The 23,650-nt window shown below is 33.8% G+C and overlaps 1 protein-coding gene across 5 annotated transcripts in view; it reads left to right on the top strand.

Moving 5' to 3' along the window:
• LOC111043318 (potassium/sodium hyperpolarization-activated cyclic nucleotide-gated channel 2) overlaps positions 1-23,650 on the top strand; it is a 325,145-nt gene that overhangs the window by 265,577 nt on the left and 35,918 nt on the right. For 2 of the 5 annotated variants that reach the window (XM_039421603.1, XM_039421605.1), the window contains exons 4-5: positions 13,788-13,924; positions 16,871-17,008. In XM_039421603.1, the coding sequence (XP_039277537.1) occupies positions 13,788-13,924; positions 16,871-17,008 (275 nt within the window). Of the gene's footprint in view, positions 1-13,787; positions 13,925-16,858; positions 17,009-23,650 lie in introns of all 5 variants that reach the window. The other 3 variants (XM_039421600.1, XM_039421604.1, XM_039421602.1) reach the window with 2 other exon arrangements.

The following is a 23,650-nucleotide window of genomic DNA, read 5'->3' as shown; positions in this document are numbered from 1 at the left end:
GAATGAGAATGTATTGGCGCATAGCACAGAAACAAGCGATTTGGAACCTGAGTGGCCCTTAACCTCCGCTCTCGAACTAAACTCAATAAACTGGCAATGTTTGCAGTGGATCGGAGGCTAGGCGTAGGCACCCGCCAACAATGCTAATTGCATCAGTGCTCGTCAGGGCAGTCAGTGGTGTGTACTCACATCCCAGCCAGACCACCTACCCGACCACCTGACTGGAGCACCAGTTTGTTGTCCTCGCCGGCCAGGTGATAATCCAATAGCAACCACAATAAGTGAATTTCAATCAACTATAAGCAAATAGCGGTCGTTCCTCCAACATTATTTATCAAGCTCTGTGTTCTACAGCGTTGAGAATATAATTCATCTAAGTTGTGTTCTGATTCTTTAGGAATTCAGAAAATCTTGTACTCTCAAGGTGTTTGATTGTTCGGTTCTTGATTCAATTATATCATTTTTCATTTGGTAATACAGTATTTCAATTCTTCGGAGTGATCCGTGTTCTAGTGGATAGAGTGCTTGCGTAGCAGCACAGAGATCCCGGGCTCAATCCCTCTCATAACCAAAAGTTTTTTAACCAGATCACTCCCGTGTTATCGGATGGGCACGTTAAGTTGTCGGTCCCGGCTGAAGTATGACAGTTGTAAGGCCCATTGATGGCTTAAATAATATATTCAGGCGGTGGGACCATCCCGCAAGGGACTCCCCACCAACAAAAGCCATACGAATTCACTTTACTTTTTTTTTACTGTACAATAATATTAAGTTCTCAATTGATATCTATGTATTGACTCGCACAATCTTTATAGGTCACTCACTGCAACAATTCTTCACAATTAAAATTATCTAAAAATGGTATTAAAGTTACTGAATATAGAATTCAACTGCAATATAGTTATCAACAACTCACATCATGCGCGAGAAATATTCTTGTTCTCAATTCATTCCTAATCGAGTTAATTTGAGCTCAGAAGAGAAGTTGAGTATGACAAAGTTGACATTATGGAAGAAACTATCTTCTAAAAATATTCATAATTTATTCTACCTCTATGTTATAGAACAATTTTTGAGCGGTAAAGGAAAGAAATTGGCCATCCCTATTGTCTATGATTCTCTTATTAACATAAGATAGTCTGTTCAATGTAGAGGCCTCACTTTTTACCAATTCAATCCAATTACATTATGGTAATGAAGTGCAAATGCAACTAACAAGTCTGCAAGTGCAAATATAACTAACTGTATCTTGTAATAATTGATAATACCGATTACTGCAGGTGAACTGCAGTATCAATAGCATTCAATAATGATTCGAAATGTTTATTCAAGTTGAAAATCAATAGCTTGCAATTGGAATTTCGCGTCTCATGTCATTCAGTATAATGATTGCAGTAATTTTGTGAATTCTGCTGTTTTTGAAACTCAGTAGTGAGTTGTGCAAATGATCAATTCAAATGCTACTAATGCCCCTCTTAAACTGAATGTAAACTATACTCCACATGTAGTACAGTTGAACTGAGAATGAACACATTTTGATAGTGGCATTTCATAGAATTTAGTACGCATTGATGAAGCATTAACAATTATAGAAACATAAAATGATAAAACTCCATTTCCCTTGACAGTAGTTGGAGTGTGCCCTCAATATCACAGGTAACTGTTGGCGAACCTTAGGTTGTGATTTACAACCGCAAAAGGGGTCAGTAGCAAGTCTCCGCTATTAAAACCGCATAAAACGAGCCCTAGCTTTGTACCAAACTGCCTTCAGGTTTGGCCGTGCAAGACTATTCCGGTTGTCCTACTAATCAGCACAGGTTTGTCTCTAATCCTACCAACCAACCGAGCTCCAATCCTCCCATGTCCTACACAACGCTTTTCTGCACCAGCAATATTCTATTTCATACTGGGGACCTTCTGAATTTACAACTCAGCTAGCTAGTGAGTAAATAATGAAGGCCTATCGCATTTCGAGTGACATGTCTGTCGGTGTTCTGATCAGAGTTCAATAGTCATGGAAGAAGGTACTGTTTTTCCACCCTATATACTCGTACATTACAGAAGAAGCCTCTTCTCTCAATAGATGAGAAGTGTTGAATATTTACTTCTTGGATTACCTAGCTCTATTCTAATCACAATAATGATTTCAATACCCAAGAAGTCTTCAAATATTCTTCTAATATTATCAATCTTCAAAATGATATAAGTTGCTCAAGGCTTCATGATTCTGATCATCCCTTCTAGATGTCAATTTAATTATAGGAAGAAATATCCTTAAAAATGTGCCAGTGTGAGGAAATATTGAGACTCTCAATAATTAAATAATTCTATTACAAAAGAAAGACTACTATAAAGTATTATTAATTGTTTTTTTGACGTGACTAAGGGCTACAAGAAAATGTTTCAAGTCGAAGATAAATAAAGAGAAACTCGGTGATTGGCGTTCTGAGAAGTGATTCACCACACTATTTCATCCATTACACCTCATGTATCTTTGAACACGTTCATTATCAAATTAATTGTTGTCTTCTCTCAATCATTTTTCTATAATGAACGATTTGGGTTTTGGTATTCATCCAATCATTATGCCTAAGCACAGAAAGGTTTCACTCGAAATAAATTGAAGCTTTCAACGGTATTTTTGGGGACTCGAAATTTGCACATCGAAATGGCATGTTCATGAATTCTATTCATCTGGGAGGTTTCTTCTAACTCAGTTTGTCGTGTCACCAAATATTATGCTTGGGGATCCTAATTTTTTCAAGAAATAGAACGCGGACACTTCACTTCGTTTGCCACGTCTGAGTTTGGACGACTGTTCATTTTGCAAAATGAATGAGTTGGGAATTTAATGCTGCGGCATTCCCTCAGCAAAGTACGGATGCTGTAAACCATTCACAGCTAAGCTCGGCTTTTGTTTGCTCAAGAAGTAGGTCATATAGCTAGACAGTTTTCCAAGTGGATCTTGTAGAATAAGTAGATATGCTCACAATGACAGCTAAATAATTTAATATCAAAGTGAAATATATACAATATTTTCATCAGGCGGGAATGATAAGGATGGTATTGCTACTTCATTAAAACCACATGAGAATTTAAAGTTTCATCTCCAACTTTCATTCGAGATATTATTCATTTATCTATTGATTTAATGATACACAATGCATTAAGATGAATGGGGGAGGGCGAAAAAGCACAACCCAAAACTGTCATTCCACCAAGATTATGATTACGCATGTGTGAAAGTAATTTATTCATAGAGTGGTGGAATCTGTGGTCTGTGGAGCTCTGATATCAATCATACAACACTAGTAAGAAATGTCTGCCTATTGAATAATGATTATTCAACAACGTTACAATATTTGCAAAAGTGAATCTCTATTTCTTTCCCCATCTTTTTCAATTACTTTGATTATGTATCTTCGAATATATACTTGAATGGAACGCATTCATATAAGATATAATGTGCTTCAGAATATAGTAACAAGCGTCCAGGTTTGTTGGTGGTTCTCTGTTGAAAATCTTGAAATGATGTTGTTCCGCTCTCGGCTTCAAGAGAACGTCCGTCATGAAAGCAAGCAAACAAAGATATCTTGCCCTTCATTTCAAAGATTATGGTTTATTCAAATGATGTGAGAGAGGAAGTAGATGATATTCCTGACCTTTTCCTCGTGCCCCTACTCCACCCCACCTGCTAACACCCTCACCCTACCACCCTAACAGTTCTTGTAGCCTAGGTGCTTGCGTTCCAGACGAAATCGCTTATTCCATTGTAAGTCAGATAGAAGCGAATATATTATTCAAAAGACGAAATAGGAGGTACATGCTCCTTTGGGTGATCCCACGGAATAAGGGCACAATCTATTCAGGCTTGGCATCAAATGTACTACCTTTGCACAGAACCTTCGCCGAAATCGATCTTCTTTTGTTTTTACTGAGGATCGCTTTTTGTAATCCCGATCGGAACGATTCCTGAAACAATAACAAACACAAAGAATTCAAAATACCTACTCCAGCATTATTATTTATCAACATGAACAACGTTCAATCGACTGTTCTCAAGAATCATCTGCGAGCTGACATTTGAAATTCCAGCAATTTAAACAGGAATACACTGTAGACTAGTTATTTTTTCAAATAAGTCCTTCAATGAAAACTTTAATTCGTATTTGAGTTTCATTTATTGGATATAGAAACTATAAATAAGCAGTTTTCAAGAAGGAACAGGCAGGCACTAAATAACGCCAACGCTCCCCATTTAGGCTTAACCAATGCTGACAGTATGAAGTGCATGTCACTACAGAATTGTTCAATCAATCAGCTACATCACAACTTGATTGTATTGCCGATATGTAAAGGTGCCTACGCCTACATATGCGCGACTACTAATTCGCCACGAATACGCGCATTCCTCTTTTCATCAGCTGATGCTCTGCTTAATATATATTTTCGTACAGACATATGCGCCACGAGCACGCGAATTCCACTTTCGTCAGCTGATGTTATGAAATATATTTTATGTATAAAATTATCTTATTATACAGGTATAATAATCATAGCATCGCTTCAGCTAATGAAAACTGAAATGCGCGTGTTCGTGGGGAATAAGTTTGTACGTACCTTAACAGAATTCCTATTTGCATCATTATTTCGATAACTTTGAATTAATTATTGGTTAACATAAGTTAATACGATCTGAGATATAAATACTAGTTTTACAAAAATCATCAATGATACTATTAGAATACAAGAATACAAGATCTTTATTTGCCATAAAATAAAACAAGTATACAAGAGGCATCGTCATTTTAACAATATTTTCCTTTTTAAAATAATTGAGTCAATTTGTCACATATATAAAATCATTACAATTTAGATATTCATCTGTTGAGTAAAATCCTCTAACCTCAAGCCATCCGGCAATAGTTATTTTAAAAATGTTCAGCGGCAACAATCTAATGGATAAAGGCAGCTTGTTATACAGTTTACAATCATTGTTGATAACTGTGGCTTTTCAATGTTTTGCTCAGTATAACACTCGGTGTTACCAAGTCATATCTATGTCTCCTATAAAATGTATGAACAGTATCATTGGAAGTGAACTGATTTGAATTTTCTTTGACATAAATCAAGTTTTGAAAAATGAAGATACATGCCAATGTGACTATTTTTAGATTTGTAAAATAAGTTCTACAGGATACATCGTTTTTATATCACAAATTGTTCTAATAGCTCGTTTTTGCCAAATGAAAGCTTTTTTGCAGCACTGGAATTACCCCACAGACGTGCACCATAACATAAATGAACATGGAAAAGGCCAACATATGTTGTGACTAATACCTCATCATTCAAACAGTTTCTTAATTTCCTCAAGATGAAAATTACTCTTGAAAGCTTTTTACAGAGATTATCAATATGTGTAACCCAACATAACTTACTGTCTAAGTATATTCCTGAAAGCTTAACAGGATTCATACGTGAAGCATCCATATCAACTGCAGGTTTCAGTGTAAACATTATCTTTCCAGTTTTACTTTCATTTACAACCAGAGTGTTGGCCTTATACCAGGCTTTAGCTTGTTCAAGTGAATGTGCCAAACAAGTATCCACTGAGAGATGATTACTCTCCGAGCACAGGAGAGTCGTATCATCAGCATACAACACAGACATTAGATCAGATATACCGGGATGACTTTTGAATCACATCTATCTACTACAGAAGACGGCGGAAAAGAAAAAGTGAAAACTTTCTCATTATGTCCACTTCTACAAAAAATGACCAATGAACAGCTCCTGGAAATAATGACTAATTGGTGACGATATTAGAATCTAGAGTAAGAAACACAGAGTGAGAGAGACAGAAAAATAGCTCACTGTACTTGGCAAGTGATGAGATAGCAGGTTGGTCCTACCGTGAAATTCAATTCAAACTGTCGACATAGATTGGATAGGGGAGTGTTGGTACCTTCCAATATATAGAATCCTGACATTACAAAGTAAAACTCTTAACCTACAATAGGTAGAGGCCGCAAAATCACTTCCTCCCGTTTCCTCCTCCTCTATCTTTTTCTTTCCACCTTTTTATATCCTCATCAAAAATTTGTATTCATGTCCTCTCCTCTCCCCCTCATATTCATACATTCATCCATTCATTCCCCATGAACAGAACTGAAAATTTAGGCTCAACCAATGTGTAAGAATATTGTACTGAAAGGGTTTGAAATGACGCCAAAGATAAGCCAAAAATCGGCGGTTTCAAGCGTTTTTCAGCTTTCCCCTACATTTTCTCAGTTTTTAGATAACAAATAAACAGAAAATAATGAAATTCTGTAAATACGTTGAGCTAAAGTGGGAATGCTGCTTAAGAGGGGCTCTGGAATAACGCCAAAGATACATAAAAAATTAGCAGGGTTTTCCCTGAGGCTTTTGACCCTGAGAAGTTTCGGAGGGGCAAAAAGAAAAACCCCAAGAGACCAGAGATGGGTACCTCCAGGCACAAATGTGGGTCAAGAGGCTGAGTCAAGGGTGGCTGGGCGCCCTAGAGGAAACTTGGCCACCCCTTCCTCAGCGGAAGGACCTTCAGAAAAGGCCAGGAGTGGAACTCACGTAGGTCACGAGGTCTAATCAGTCTGAAGAGACTGCCAAGCATATTACACTGGATTGCGACAAGCAACCAGGTGATGAATAGGATGTTAGTATAGGGAAAAACTCCTGGTTCTTGTAAATGACACAGGTATTAGTCCGCCTGACTAACATACTACTTGAGAACACAATAAGCTTCGGTTGACGTGTTGGGTTTTTTGAATCCATCCCTTCAAAAACAATAAACAATAAGCCACTGAGGATCCCATCTCACTTTCTCATCCTCTTCCTCCTTCACCCAACACCACCCAATCATCCATCTCTTTATCTTCCTCCGCAGCTTTCTCCTCCTCGAGGGTAAGGGTGAGATTAGGGTAAAAGTAAGGTTGAAATTAGGATAGAGCACCATTTTAGGTTCGTAAAGTTGAAGTAAGTTCAGGTTAGATTTCATGGCTGAGGTTAAGGATCAGATTAGGATGAAGTTATGTTGGGTAATTTTAGGTTGGAAGTTCTTCTTCGGTATGTAAGGACGATGTTTCAATCATGCTTTCAAGTTATGTTTGTAGTTGGCCTATCAATCGTTCAGCTATCACTTATTATCTAGTTTTAAAGTAAATTCTGCCTCATCCAAGTAAACCAACAACAAAAATATTGATAATTCATATTGACTTCGAGTATACTTTTTGAGCTACTGATCCCGTCTGCTATCAAATTCAGCAATCTCCATTTTTCCATTCACGTTGCGTATGTATACTTTTCGAGCTACTGATCACCGTCTGTCATCAATTCCAGCAATCTCCAATTTTCCAGTTACGTTGCTTCAAAATATAACACTTTGAGATTTGGTCTTTTAGTGAGAAGTAACGTTATCTCTTCTTGATGAATCAATTCAAATTCAATTGGATTATCTCTTGAAAGAATATTTCCAATACATTCTTGTAGTACTGAATCGGAACTTAGGCTCCCATTACTCCCATTGTGATAAAAATATAAGAAAATATTTACCAGCTGTTGCCATCTTAGACCAGTTATAGAATAGACACGCTGGGAAGTCTAGCCTCTGAAGCCTACATCTACTGCCATATCGTCCCATCGGATAGAAAACTTTCAGATTGTGTCTATTTCAGATAGAAGTAAATTATTATTTATTAGAATGGTAAACTCCCGCTGAAATAGAAACAATCTGCTATGGAAAACAATGTGAACAAACTCTACAAAAAAGTTTTCTATCCTATGCTGACGTCACGATGGGGCGATATGGCAGTATTGGCTACATCGACTTCCAGTTAGTGAACTATAAATACCTATAAAACTAAAAAACTATAAAATAGTCTTTATAGTTCCTCACTTTCAGTATGAATATATCAAAGACTTTAAAGAAACTTTAAGGTCTTTGGAATATACAATGGGGCTTGTCTATTCTATGTATCAGCTGTTCAAACTTCGCATGGATGGTTGGCGGCATTTATGGTATGGTGGTTTTTCTTGGTTATGTTTATGTTTCTCATCCCTCATTATTTTTTAGCTTCTTTTTTGCTTTCTCAACCAATTTCTGAAGTTATCCTTCTTTGTTTACTCAGCTATTATTCCATTTAAATGTTAAAATAACAAAAGTATAATGCTCAATCTCAAATATCAGTGTTTTGTAGAAGAAATAATGTTGGAGTGCGTAGCATTTACATCACCAGCAACCAATCGCTTAAGGGTAGTTCAAGTCATAATCACTTTTTTTTTATCATTTCTCGGTTTTTTGGTTCATTATGTAGTTCGAAATGTGCGCTTTCCAATGATGTCTGAATCACAATTCTATGTAGACTGGAAACGATTCTAGCAAGATTTCAAAAATGTTCTGCTTGGGTATTTTCTTCGAAATATACGACATTGTAGGCTTCCACTTGTGCTACAGTGACAGTAAATAATTTATTCAAATTACTTTACTATTCTATTGTAACCACATATTACTTTGCTTTTCAAGTTGGTATCACTGACATTCCAGTGAAATAGAAATCTAGTCATCCAAAGTAACTATGTTATGTTTATTTGTTTACATCTGACTTGGTGTTTGTGACTTGTGAAGTGAATTTTAGGTTATGTGATTCTATTTTCCATTCCACAGTTTATTTCATTCAATAAAACATGCCAAGACAAAAAAGTTGGAAATCTAAAAGAAATTTTAGAGGAAATAAGTTTAAAAAATATTTACTGATAGAAATACGGTGACTAGTGAACAGACTAGTGAAGCTGGGCCCAGCAATGCGCCTGTTACAAGTGCTTCGAAGAAGAAAATTTCAGACAATTTTGAACAATTTAAAGTTTTAAATGCTTCATGCAAGAACTTGATCATATCTTTTGATATAATTTCTTTGATATTTTCAAAGTTCGCGAAATGTGAGTATTTTGATGTGAGTAATTTATCATTACATCACTTTAAGTTTCAATTTTATGCAATGTTTTTCATTTTTATTGATTTCCCAGAAAACATATTTTTCAGTACTTAGGTACACTTATTTAGGAAACCATTCAAGATAGAGGGTTGTGCTTCACACAACATGTTTATATGATTGATATCTTACTCCTGTAGTAAAATGAGGAGGATGGGATAAAACGTGTTCAGAAAAAAAAATAGTACAATTTTGGGCGGAAAAAAATGGTCAAGATAAAAAAAAATCATAACTTCTGAAATATTGGAGGTAGGGACATGAATTTACTACAGTAGATTGATTTTATGCTGATAAAGAAGCATACAAAAATTCAGAGTCCTGCCTCCATTAGTTTTTGTGTAATTGGTACCGAAAAACTGGTAATTTAACATGGGAGGTATAGGCGACTTGGACTCCCCTTAAAAATTGAAATCAAAAAGTTTCAAAATGAAGACATAGCCAATTTAAATTTTATTCTTTCACATTTGAAATATGATCAAGTTAAAAAAGAGGCTACAATACGACGATATGAATTTCTGTCATTATACTGTAGTACATTCAAGGTGAGTAGAACCACCTGAACAATTAGCCTATTATTCATTTACACTTTCAATAATTCAGGTTTCATAAGTTTGTTTGATTGATTGATATTATTATACCATGAATTTACTAGATAATTGTACATCTTTATTTGTGATCAGACCTACTACGATCACTAAAATGTTAGTAATCTTAAGAAATATAGGCATTTTAACATAGACTAACTTTCCTCATTTTCAGCAGTTTCAAATAGGATTGATTCATGTTTACCAGGCAATCACTGTAAGGTTACAGAGGATTTATGATACCAACAACATGAAAAATAAACCTGAGCAGTCTCAAAAAAAAACTGCAGAAATGAGACAGGAAGTGATTTATAAGAGAAACAAGGAAGAAGAATGGTAGTAATAGTGATTAGAAAAGAGAAATATTTGTCATGTGGATTCCAATAAATGAACAGTATGAATCTCCGTAGTTCAAGCATACCGGTACTTTTTCCTTTACTTATGATTTATAACGTAAGCTATTTGATGGAATAAGGCTTTACAAAGCCATCAATAAATCTTTGCCAAACAGTATTAAACGTCGGCTAAGTTACTACAAAATTATCCTTCAATATAGGCCTAAACCTGTCTGAATATATCTAGTATGTATATTTCTAATTATAATCCTAAATTACTATAATGCCTTATATTTTGTTTTAAAGATATCAAAAATCAACACCAACTTTTTTATTTTACTCAAAAACATTTACAGATTTTCCCTAGTGGACATTTTATATCGATATTGTTTGTAAGTTATTTTCAAGTTTGTGAGGTCAAATCTTAATTTTGAACAGTTATCGGTCATAAACTGATAACAAAAATAATTTTTATTGAACTTCACATGTTTTTAAGAGTCTATTCTCATTTATTTATATTCACTATTCAATATAGGTACCGTAGCTAAGTTGTCCTCATTCAAGTCAGATTTCTTGAAAGCTTTTGTGAATGAAGAGGGAAACACGTTGAATTTTAATGGAGCAAGTTTGAAGAAAGGTTGGTCGGCACTTGCTTGGATGGAGTTGAGAGTACCTACCGAAGGAACTGCAAGTGTGTAATAAGCTTGCATAATTCAACGATTGCCTATCTGCATTTTGCCAACTGTAATTCTCGAATCGTACCAATCCATGAATTCCACACTCCAATTCAGACAATCCCTTTCTGTTTCCAATCGTCTTTCAGTTTCAATTTAAGTTATCTACGATTTGTAGCAAGCACTACGCAGGCTCCATTTTAAAGATTGAGAATATTGAAATATTGAGAGATTTCTCATGTCTTAATGAGGTACTTCATATAAGAAATAATTATATATTTTTTATATTAATTTCTCTTTATCCTATTCTTCCTCTAGCCTATATGCTACTTCTCATTTTGAGTAACTATTCATTGTGTGCTGTGTCATGAGTATTTAAAAATCCGGTGGTACGTTAAAGAAAAAAGCACACACACCAGATGTACGACGTCCATGAATAAATATATGATCCCTGTGCTCGAGTCGTTTTACAATAGTCCCACAATAAAACATTTCACTAATGTTATGAAAGTTTCAAAAAAAATCTGTACTCCTATTCTAGCGACAATAAAAAATAATATGTACTCTAGCGTCAACTTTTCCAAAGCATTATAAATATGAAAGGTGTCCTCTAGGTATTTTTCCAAACAGAATAATTATCTGATATGGTTTATCAAAGTGCTAAATTGTATTAAAATGTTTGACGACATTGATTGTAATTAGTGTTGTAATTATCTCATAATACCTTACTTTGCATTGTATCGATGAATCCCTTTTCGTTACAATCAAAGTGTAGTATGATATAAACATAATTCCTCAAACAATTATAGTATGTGGCTATGTCTATCCCTGGTGACACCTCTAATTATATACAGTGTTTTTGTTGTCTAATTCGTAATACTGGGAATCATATCATATATCATCAAAGGAAGCATTTATCCCTACCGATTTTGGTTCAATGATAATTGTTGAATTATGAATATTATAATAAGTTCCCCTTTGCCCTTGAGTATTACTCAAATTATATGATAATACCAATTCTGTAGAGTTTATAGCAGAGATAATAATTACGATATCATCAATATGTGTTCAATGATGAATTAAATGCCGTAAATGGCAACTTTCCCAACGTGCGATTGCAATTGCAAACCTTTATGGCATTTCCACTGTTATTATTGTTACCAGTTTTCAGTGGCAACAGCTTGTTTGTTCTGTCCCCTCCTCCTATAGAGGGAGGAATTTTATTCCTAAACTGCCATTTTCCCTCATTTTTGTAACTAATTGCAAAGTACAAAACAATACTATCGTATACTTCACTGGACGATTGATAAAGTGGTTCACAAAGTACTTTGTATTAATTGGTTGCTATTGATCATATTAATCTGCAATGCAGTTATTCTCCTCTACTAGTTTCATCTACACCTTTTCCAACTGTATTTGAGAAAGTATCAATTGTAATTGAGAATAGTCATTTGTATTTGCGAAAACGTCAGATGTAAATGAGAATAGTCAATTGTATTTGAGAAGTCATCACTTGTAGTTGAAAATAGTGAATTTTATTTGAGAAACTATCATTTCAATTTGAGAACATACGATTTGAAATGGAGAAGTTGTCAGTTGTAATTGGGAAATGATTTTAAAAAACCAGTGCTTCCAGTACTTATATTTTCCATAACTGTACTCATAAAAAATGATATGATAATATATTTAATATTTCAATAAAACGTTTAGTTTTTAAATAAAAAATTATTTTCGAGCCGCAAAATCCATTGAAGAATTGCTTGATCAAGAGATTCAATTGATTGATGATAAAGTTCAATTGCGCCTTGAACATAGAGAATTTGATCTTCATCAAGTGCAATATTTCACAAAATATTTGGAGACAAAAGTCGTGTTGCCAATACATACATAGAAATGATACTCCATTCGTAAACAGTACAGGGGAAATAATTTCACCATTGAAAATATTAATTTGCCCCCATGCAAAGCCTATGGTAGTAATTGGAACACTGTGTACGAGGTACAGTATCCTTTCCTGCTCACATCAAACCTATAGGCTACAGAAGAGCCACGACATGTCAATTGTAAAATTTTCTCACTTTAAATTGATTTATCTTCTCATTTACATTTAACGATTTCTCAAATACAGTTCACTACTCTCAATTATAAGTGATGACTTCCCAAATATAATTGACTATTCTCAATTACAATTGATACTTTCTCAAATACAGTTGGAAAAGGTGTAGATTCCCAAAGATCTGAATTCATTAAAAATTATTGCTTACTTCATAGGCTACTTCTTGCTGTACTGAATCAACAAGGTATCTTGAAATACGTAGAGTATTGAATTATTTTCTCTCAAAATAATTGGAGGAAAAATTTAGAGCTTAAATTATCAATTATTAATGTTAACATGCAATGTAAATCGATAATTATGCTATTCTTAAGTACGGTATTCTTGTCCAAATTGAGCCGTTATTTGGGAGAATGTACAATAGTTTTTATTGAACTGATGGTTTGAAGTATTATTCATCAAATAAATCAATGTAGCCTTTGTAAAATAATAAATAAATAAATAAAAATGGCCTGAGGTATTATTCATGAAATAAATCAATCCACTTCAGATAAATTTAATTTTCAATTGACTTCTATATATTATGTTTTAACAAGTAGAGAGAGAAAAGTTTACACTCTACTTATTATAGTTTGTTACAATTTGGAATACTCCTATAACTCTATGAGTTCGAAGAGTTCAATTCTAACTCTTCCAGTACAGGAGCTGTTAAACTTCCACCTGTTGCTGTTATTGTCACTGATACTTCAAATATTTCTATGACAAAAATTAGTCCTGTGGACGATGCTAACATGAGCTCTAGGCTTGTGCGTGGGTAATAAGACTGATGATGAGAGATAAGTAGACATCAAATTTGACCTGAGGATGATGCTCACATGAGCTCTAGGCTTGTGCGTGGGTAATAATTATTTTACAGGAGTGGCCCTCTAAAGTGGACACCCTTACTACGGAATTAGAAGAGGCATGGAGCTTAACCAATCAGCGCGACCACGGCACCAATCGGTTCCCTATTTTACAGTTCTATTATTACATTTATGTCTGTATCTTCTGTCATATAATGTCTGTATTACATGGTGTCAGTATCCCATAGTTTGATCAACGTTTTCATTTTGTTTCAGGCATTATGCAACAGGATAACGCGGAACAAGTTATACTAGACCCAAAACTTATAGCAAAGAACTACTTAAAAACGTGGTTCTTCTTAGATCTAATCAGCTCGATACCTTTGGATTACATCTTCCTTATATTTAACCAGGTAATTTACATCACAAGCTCTTGGTTGAGTCTTGGTCCGCAATTGCACCGTTAAAATCTAATCTTTCACTTTAAATAATCTATTTTCACATGTATATGAGCACTGAATGTTGCTTATTGAGAATTCAATAAAGGATCATAATAAGTTTTTGATTTCCACAAAATTACCTTTTTTGCACTATTTTTATTCCACTGAATTGAATTCGATGGAAATGATTAACAATATAATAAAAAATAATTGACTATTCATAAAATTGTTCAATAATTGACAATTCACAAAATTGATCAATAATTGACTATGCTTAAAAATTTATTCAATTAGCCTACTTGGATTAATAGTCGATTATAAATAGATCGATTATTCTTCTTATAAATGATGAAGGTGAACTTTATCGATTTATCCTCATAGAAGTCTTATACTAGAATTTCTCATTGCCTTATCTTTGAAATCTTTACCTATACAGTGAATGAAATGTTTTTCGTAAGAAAAGTATTCATAGACTTGACTGCTCCAGCGACATAAACTGAACTCATGACTTCTGAGTAGTAGTTACTTTGAAAATTTTAAGCTTTAAGCGAGATCTTTGCTATGCTAATGGCAAGCTCAAAAATCAAAACCTTTGGTACAATGCAATTAAATTAACAATTTACTAATACGATCTATAACAATACTATTATTACTCCGTTAAAAACATTGTTTTGAATTAAATTCATTATGTATTCTACACCACAGTAAAATTTGATTAATTAATCTACAATATAGAAATCGTTAATTCTATTAGGTATTGAAATCCTGAACTGTTCAATAAAAAAAAGTTCCATCCCGTTTTCTACTTCTTATCTTCATCTTAATTTATTCTAATCTTGATTAATAAATAAATAGGATAATATATCTTATTATCCAATATCATTCATAAGAGTTGAAAAAAATGTGCATGTTTCACTTCAAAGAGTTTTTAAATTTTTACTTCAAATAAATAACTTACTAGGTTTCTCATGTTCATGAGAAACAATAAATTCTATTCTATTTTTGCTTGCTCACAATATTGATAATTATTACTTCTATACTTTTTCGGTATCATTTGAAGGTGATGCTGATTATATTCTCTTACCTCATCTGATTTTTTAAGAAAAAAGTATAAGTAACTTATAATAAATTCAACATTATCCTGCAGAATATAGTAGCTGGCTCGTCCTCTTCAATATCATCCTCTTATTAATCGGGAATTCTAAAACTAATCAATCATATCAAATTGCATGCTTTCCATAAAAGCTTTAATCAAAGTTTACATTAAATTTCAATTTTATAGTACAGTATTAAGAATTTTTCACTTATCACTTTTTGCAAACAATTATCTTTTTCATATTCACATTTATTTATCTTCTATATGTTACACAATTTTGGAATGAAAGGCACGTTTTGGCACGTACTAATCTGAAAATAATGATAAACGTTTCAAATATTATTTCATAAGAGATTACTGTTCGCTCCAGAAACTTGATTGCAAAACATTATTTGGCCTGAAACAAGCATTAGGGGGAGGGGTATAAGGTTCTCTCCATAATTCAAACTACACACTCATTATGAAGCACATGAAATATCAAGTACAGAACTGTTGAACAATATTCTTCAAGATATAATTGTTCAAGCTGGTACTAGAATCTTATTCTGATTATCAGTAGCACTGATATTAGATTTTGTCTAAGAAGTAGACTTTGCTGCTCATAGCATCTTTCATATTGGTGAACATATAATATTTTATTCAATAATATATCACATCATTGTCGAGAATAACAGTATTCTTAATCATTTATGATTTAATAATGTTCAGAGAACAGCAACATGCTCTAATAAAGTGTATTCAATAACCCTCAACATCAAATAACAATTTTCCAGAGAACTCTATTCTCATGTTGAAAGATAGATAAACAAAAAATATCAAACTGTGAAAGTGAGGACAGTTATTCTGTGAATAATTATATTTTATCCTATTTGAAATTCAAGCTTCCCAAAAATCACAATATTATTGAAAAGACATTGGCATCAAAAGAGTTCATATCAAGTTTTAGTTGTGAAAACTCCGTATCGTATAATAATTTGTTATGGATGAGAAAAAGCTCTGGAGTCTGACTCAGATAAATATTGGAAACTAACAAAATAATTAAATTAATTTAGAGAGCTTCGAAAGTTCTTGTACCTAATCAAAAGAATCAATTCCTTAGGAAAGCATAATCTAAATGAAAACATAATTTATGTAACACTCCTCGAACTATAGGCTTCAAGCCACCTAGCTTATAGCAATCATTTTTCAATCTGCCACTTATTAATAACAATTTTGGATTTAAAAATTTTGTTTTAATGAAATAAATACTTTGATTATGATTCTACATAGGCTTGGTTCCACCGAAAACTCTTGCAATATGCCATTATCAATATCAATTCTTGTTGTAAAATGTTTCCCATCGTTAAACAAATTATTTTGTATCATATGTCATGTACCCAAGGACGCGTAATAAACTCAAATTGACATAATCACCAAAAATCCGTTTGCGTAGGCTTATATAGAGAGCTTCCTTTTGAGACAAAACAGTTTTTGTGTTTTTTATATTGATATAAAGTAACATTTTTTGTTCTACTCAGTGATAGGCTACTGAAAGACAAATTATTAGGCTACAATAATAGATAGTAGAGTCATCACACTACACCTTAATTAATATTTTTCGTGAAACAAAGTTTAAAACTTATTCCACCATTGCAAGTCATCTATTGGAATAAGTAAATTTCCATATTGATTAATAGTTCTTGTTCTACTCAGTGATAGGCTACTGATAGCCTAAAATATTTTTGAAAACGTTTTAACGGTGTGCGGATTTGTTGCGGCAATGCGATTATCGCGCTGAGTCATTCACCGACTACCTTTGTATTTGTGTTTGGTTTGTGCGGCAGGACTTCAGCGAGAGTTTCCAGATCCTGCACGCAGGCCGCGCGCTCAGGATCCTGCGATTGGCCAAACTGCTCAGCCTGGTGCGACTACTGCGGCTCTCCCGGCTCGTCCGCTACGTCAGCCAATGGGAGGAAGTCTACGTAAGTCTCTACAATATACTATTCCCATCTTTCTGTCTATTTGCTATCTTTCTCTTAGTACACACTATTGTACGTGTCGTGTTGTGTTGTGCTGTGTTTGTGTTGGTGTGGTGCGTCTACCTCCCTAATCCCCCACCCCTGACCCCCTACCAGGCTCGCCCACCCCCTTCTCATACATCTTGATTGCAGCCGCTTTTCAACTGTCTCTCTGTCTCTTTCTGTAAATAAAACTTTCTCTCACCCTGTCTACAAAGTCACGCTTCTCAAACAACATAATTTTTGTGATACTGTAACTTCATTATCATCTATTTTACTTGAATTGAATACTGTAACTCAGTTCTATAACTCGATACTGAAATTTCATTATTATCAATTTTACATCAATTAAATAATGTAACTCAGTTATATAACTCAATACTGAAATTTCATTATCAATTTTACTTCAATTGAATACTGTAACTCAGTTCTATAACTCAATATTGATATTTATTATTATCAATTCTACGTCAATTAAATACTGCAACTCAGTTCTATAACTCACATTATTATCAATTCTACGTCAATTAAATACTGCAACTCAGTTCTATAACTCACATTATTATCAAATTCAGGGCGATTAAAAAAGTATTGATCAAACACAAGGACAACACAGATTAAACTATTGTGGATAACACAGATTAAACTATTGTAATTAATTAAATTTTTTCAACTGAATAATCAGATACTTGAGGAATTGATAACTTGGAGAATTGTAACTCATTTTGAAACGCAATCGTAGTCTAGTAGTTTATAACAATAATCGTATCCAGTATAGGTTAATTAATTAATTGAGAACTGACCGTAGTTTGAGAAAAATTGTCAGTTACAACTTATAATGATCTATATAATGGTCTATGACACTTATTACATCTAATTGACCATTAAACCTATAGATATAATGTACATTTGATGGTCAATCAGATTTAATAAGTGTCCTAGAAGCCAAGCTTATAGTCGTTATGGTAAATTTAACCTGATAAGTAGAAAAGAATTTTACTTTTAGTACAGTAGTTACATTACAAGTTACATTAATAATGTTAAAGATACATTAATAGTTACATTACAAGTTAAGCACAGATATTTTTTAAGGCATTGGACCTCAAGGAGTAGGCCTACCAGGGCCCAATGCTATGTAAGTACTGTGTTGAAAGTTAAATTGGATACTACTTATTATCCATAATGCTATATTTCACTATTTTATTAGTTAATCACCAGTCAAAGTTGGGAATAGAATTTCTGAAGATAAACTCAATTTATCTTTTTTGATTCGTTCCTGATGTAATGACAATTGAATCATCAATAATATGTATCGGATACTTTTGCCTTGTTGTTAAAAGACATTGTTTTTTACGAATCCTCCAGTGATTTTTGAAAAGAGCCGTTATTGTTTGATGAATAGGAATAATTTTATTGCAGTGATAGCAACTGTCGGTTGTAATGGAACAGAATAAATAGCTGCGAATCAAATGCAGCAAGTAGAAACCAATTACTGAGCCTCGAGATTTATGTATGTTGGAGGATGGAGGCTGGAGCTCCAGTATCCAGTTACGCGGGCAGCCATTTCTCTTGCTCGACACGCTTCACGGTTGCTTGAATCTATTTATTCCTTTCGTCTTGGCAATTTTCGGTCATAGTTTCTGTTGAAGATGCGAATTTCTGACAGTAGCACACAGATATGTATTTTGATTGAGAAAGGGTTGTGTACAGCTGCCCAAGCCAACCAATCTCTCAATTATAACAGCTTACATCACGGATTCACTCCCAATTAATTCACCTGTTAACCTCTACGACTGAATGGTAGTAGGTTGATACATGAAGGTCGATACAGATGCATATTCCACATTTTATTTATATTGAAGCATACTTTATTCAAATTCCATTTAAAATCTCTACCCGGTGGTTCGGAACCACCTAAAACTGTGGGTCTATTCATCTCTCATTATCATCCGCCTCATTACCCACGCACAAGCCAAGAGCTCATGTGGGTATCACCCTCAGAAAAAATGAATGCTTTCTCAGCTATCCTCTTCTTACTAATTTCTCTCTCGTATTATGGCACTGTCAAGTTGATATTCCAACATCAACTTAATATATCCTATAGTGTATTATTCTAATATTAACGATGGCATTCTAATGGTGCTATTACAGAATGCGCAGTGTAACAAACCTTATCCTGTATCGAAAAATCTTACCAGATTAGGACAGACATATTATTTTTAATTAAAAACGACAAAATAATAAGTACCTAAATGTCCTTTTCCTCCTTATTTAGAGTTAATCAATGTATTTTTCTAAATCTAATCGTCGCTATCCATCTTGCTCAACTTTGAGATGAAATAATTTCAAAAACATCACAAGTTTTCATTTTTTAAGCACTTGAAGAACAGTAAATGCAGAAATATGGGGATCCATTCCTATTCTAGCATGACTGTAGACTGAAAAATTTGTTAATTTCTTTGTTTCAGTAAGCATAGCATAGTTCAATACTTGAAGTCTATGTGCTCTGGCCTATATCTCTCTCCATTTGCTTGGAACACTTTTCAGTCTTGAAGCTTTCACATGATTTGCCAATCGTTGGGACATTATCAGCTAATGATATCCGAGTATCAGAGAACAATCTTTAATAATCACAGTATAATTTCTTCAAACAAAAGTGAGGAGTGAGTTTAGGAGGAAACAATCTTGAATTCTACTTCAAATACAGTAAAGGTTACTGTTACTTTTGCTTTTGGAATCTAGTTTGTTAAGTCGGAAAGCCTTTGGGGTGTTTACATAACATCTTTCGGATATCATCAAATATGCTATGAATTCAGCGAGAATTTATAAAGCAGAGTTTCAAACCACCTCGATTGCGAAGTTAGTGTATCTGACAACTTTGCACTTGGAAAGTCTCAATCTTTGTGACTTTCTATCATCAAAAACAGCTGCCTGGTAGAGCTAAAGTGGTCCTTCATTCATAAGTGGTGCTTTATTAAGGAGATCACAAAGAGTTAGTCAAGATGTGAAAATAGGTTTTGATAGAACATTATAAGTTCTACCCTACTGGTAATAAATGAATAAATGTTCAAATAAGATATTTCAAAACTTAATGAAAACTGAAGTACAGTAGTGCAGTTATTCTCATAAACATCTAAAAAAACTATATTTGCTTTTTGCCCCTCAGTCTAAAGGCTCCCCCGATCTGTCTGCCCGTCTGATTCGTCAGCCGAATTAAAGGCCAATCTTTTTCGTGTGGACCAAACAAAAAATAGCTCATAATAACAAATTTGATATTTTCGTCTTGAGAGCGTTCATGGCATCGGTCTTTAGTTTGAGCCATCAGCCGGCTTGAGGTCTACCTCTCAATTTGATCATCAAATTTCAAAATCTTCGGCCTCCAGTTCGGCTGGCGGATCAGACTGAATACCGATCTGAAATTAAATGAAAATTGTATTCATATTTGTTTTCAAAAATTATTATACATTGTCGTATATGATCTTGTCAAGCAACCGAATTTTGAAGATTTTATCTTTTTTCAAGCATAGACTATTCATGACGGTGGTACTCCTCTCATATTGGCTCTTATTACGCAAATTAAATTTCAATGAAGTTGCATTATAATAATATTGGTAGCGGAAATGCAACTGGAGTCACCTTGGCATCCCTTCATCTCGTAAAAGTTATCGATGCCGGCCGGCAATGTGTACTTGTCACCTCCTGAAACCATAGGTGCCAAGAATAGGAATAACTAAATATCAAAATCAGTATGACAGCAATCATTTCAAGTCAAGTTTTCATGGTGTTAGGATAGGGTTTAAATGGTCATATTCTAGTAATATTTATTATTCAATCATTTTAGAATTTCAAAATGGGGAATTTTTCATTGTAGTTAAGAAAACGCCCACCGGGATCACTGTTTGTTGCTCCTGATTTTGATGATATGTAGTCTCCTGTCAGGTGACAAGTTGTCGGGACCATACATGACAAAGTGGCATCTCGCTCGCAAAGGTATCAATGTGTCTCCCCGTCAACTTGTGACCTCCTTGGAATGGTAACATGTTTTCGGCGACAACCCATCATCTCAAAAGCCTACCGTACCCATGGTAGCTTTGGATATTCTGTCCCCATTTCACTTGGATATTTTCAATTTTTCTGTCCCATTATAATAATCTGTAAAAATCAAATATAGAGAATGATCTATTACATGTAAACAAGATCCTTTGGAACAAGATACCTCTCCAAAATACATTATAACAACAGTTGAAAACATCAAAATGCTGCTTTCACAAAATATTCCCACTTCAAGTGATTTGGAATTTTAGTGCATTTTCATTTTGTTATACAAATATAGTCTATATTTGTTGAATATTTTTTTATTCAGCCACTCCCAATTAATATGTGTAGCTAAGTAGATGTTAGATCTGTGGGATGAAGAGAACTTAATTGGACATTAAGAGAAAATAAGATAACCAACGTGAAACAAACCTACTATCAATATTTTCCGACTTGTTACGTTCTTTCCATGATCTATATTATAATAAAGGAAAGAACTGGCTTGTAAGGGATAGGTAATTCACGAATGACGCATCGTCACGTCTCAACTACTGGACTGATTTACTTGAAATTTTTCATATAGATTCTTTATTTACCGAGGATGGTTAAAGGCCTATTTTCAATTCTTCAAGATTTCATTAAGTCAAGTTTTCAGTTTTTGAAGTTTTCAATTGGACCCTCGCGAAGCACGTGTTACCTTCTAGTTTAGAATAGTTCATTATTTATTCATTTATTTAGAATAATAATTTTTAAAATCCAATTCACTCAACTATTTCAACGTGAGCAATGCCCCTTTTCCCAAAATCTAATGGTAATGACGATATTAGGGTGAGGTGGGTCAATGAGAAATGAGTTGTGTGAATGTAGTTGTTGGTTTTCCACCAGACTAGCCGGTATATTTCAGCGATGTTGCCGTGTGCTTTGATGTAACCGCCATGGTGAATGCCTTGATGCGTGAATTCACATCGGTGTTCTGGCTCAGCCACATTATATGACGACAGATGTGGTTGGCTGGTGTCGTGTACATTTACCTGCGCCATTGCCAATATGCTATGCTGTACGGTACTTGGTTAAGTCAATGTTTATAGAGCGCACATCCAGTCCTATGTCGATGGTTTGAGGGTTTTGGGGGTGCGAAGCAATCCCTTCTACACGTTTGTTTTGTAGCTTGTTTTCTGCTCTTCTCATCATTTTCAACATGAATGGATTTTTGTAATTAATTTATTCTGTTCTAAAAAACTTCTGTTTCAATTCTGAATACGATTTCACATAATAGCAGTATTTACGAACATGATTCCAGTATTGACCAACATAATATCAGTATTGACGACTCGATTATAATTATACGGATTAATTAAACAATTTAGGAGTAAAGTATTCCTCTAAGATCTGTTGATGTCGTGAAATAGATTGATTCCATAGTTTTATTTCAAATCGAAAAATATTTTTAGAGTGTATTAAATTCTTACAGTTATACATCTCATTATACTTTATTTTTGAATTAAAAATCTAATACTCATTAGACTTCATTAAAATTTGTGAAATAATTTATTATCCACGTACTGTATTTCAAAGGTTTTGCAATAAAAAGCATAACTAGGTTTGTTGTCTACGTCAAATTCGATTTCATTTTTGAGATTCAATCATTAATATTATCACAAATATAAAATGCATGAATTGTTGAGAAAAATGCTGTTATTTTTTTGTACTCTCGATTTTAACTTCAACAATTTTTAATTAACAAATTTCAAATATTTTTAATCATGCATATAATATGCAATGCACAGTCAATATCAACCAAATTAAAGCCTCGATTTGTCCAATTAGTAAAGATGTAGATCATCCAATTAGTTGATGTTAGTATCATGAAGAACTGCAGTATCATAAAGTTTTCTATATTTGAAATTTACAAGTATATCTATTATTTGAGCTTACTATCCATGGGAAATCCATGGTTTGAAGTCCATGGAAAAACTATAATTCTGTATATTTTCCTTTCCGAAACGTTCTACTTACGTAATTTACATTTTAAACTCGTTCAATCACAGAATATGCAAGCAATGCTATCTAGGTACCTTTATAAAATAGCAATATTATCCTCTTACTTTTTATGGCCGGATATAAAAGTAAGTGCATTAGTTGTTGTCAATTTATGTTGGACAGAGCCTTTGGGTGATTTACTACAAAAACATTAAGCATGAAACCTTATAGGCAAATATAGGAAATGAGAAGAAATTTCATGTACAATTGTTGATTTTTTAAATCATAAACCTTCCTGCACGAATATCAATCCAATCAGCTTAATGCAACAGCTCAATATTAGTGACCCAGTAATAAAGTAATCACATAATGGAGAACTGGTATCATAGAAGTAAATAGTGTACATGTTTCAGAAGTAAAAATGAATCTAATTATTTATTGTTCTTCAAATAGTAGGTGGAACCTATTCAATTATCAATTTCAACCTTCAACTTAATCTTTGATAACTGCAATCCAGCCTACTTGTAGGAACGCCTACTATCACTGTATATTAGCAAACCTCCTTCGGCCTTTCAAACGATTCTAGCAAGT

This window comes from Nilaparvata lugens, chromosome 2 (genome assembly GCF_014356525.2).
Source record: "Nilaparvata lugens isolate BPH chromosome 2, ASM1435652v1, whole genome shotgun sequence".
Classification (NCBI taxonomy): Eukaryota; Metazoa; Arthropoda; class Insecta; order Hemiptera; family Delphacidae; genus Nilaparvata; species Nilaparvata lugens.
This window is presented reverse-complemented; position numbering and strand designations above follow the sequence as displayed.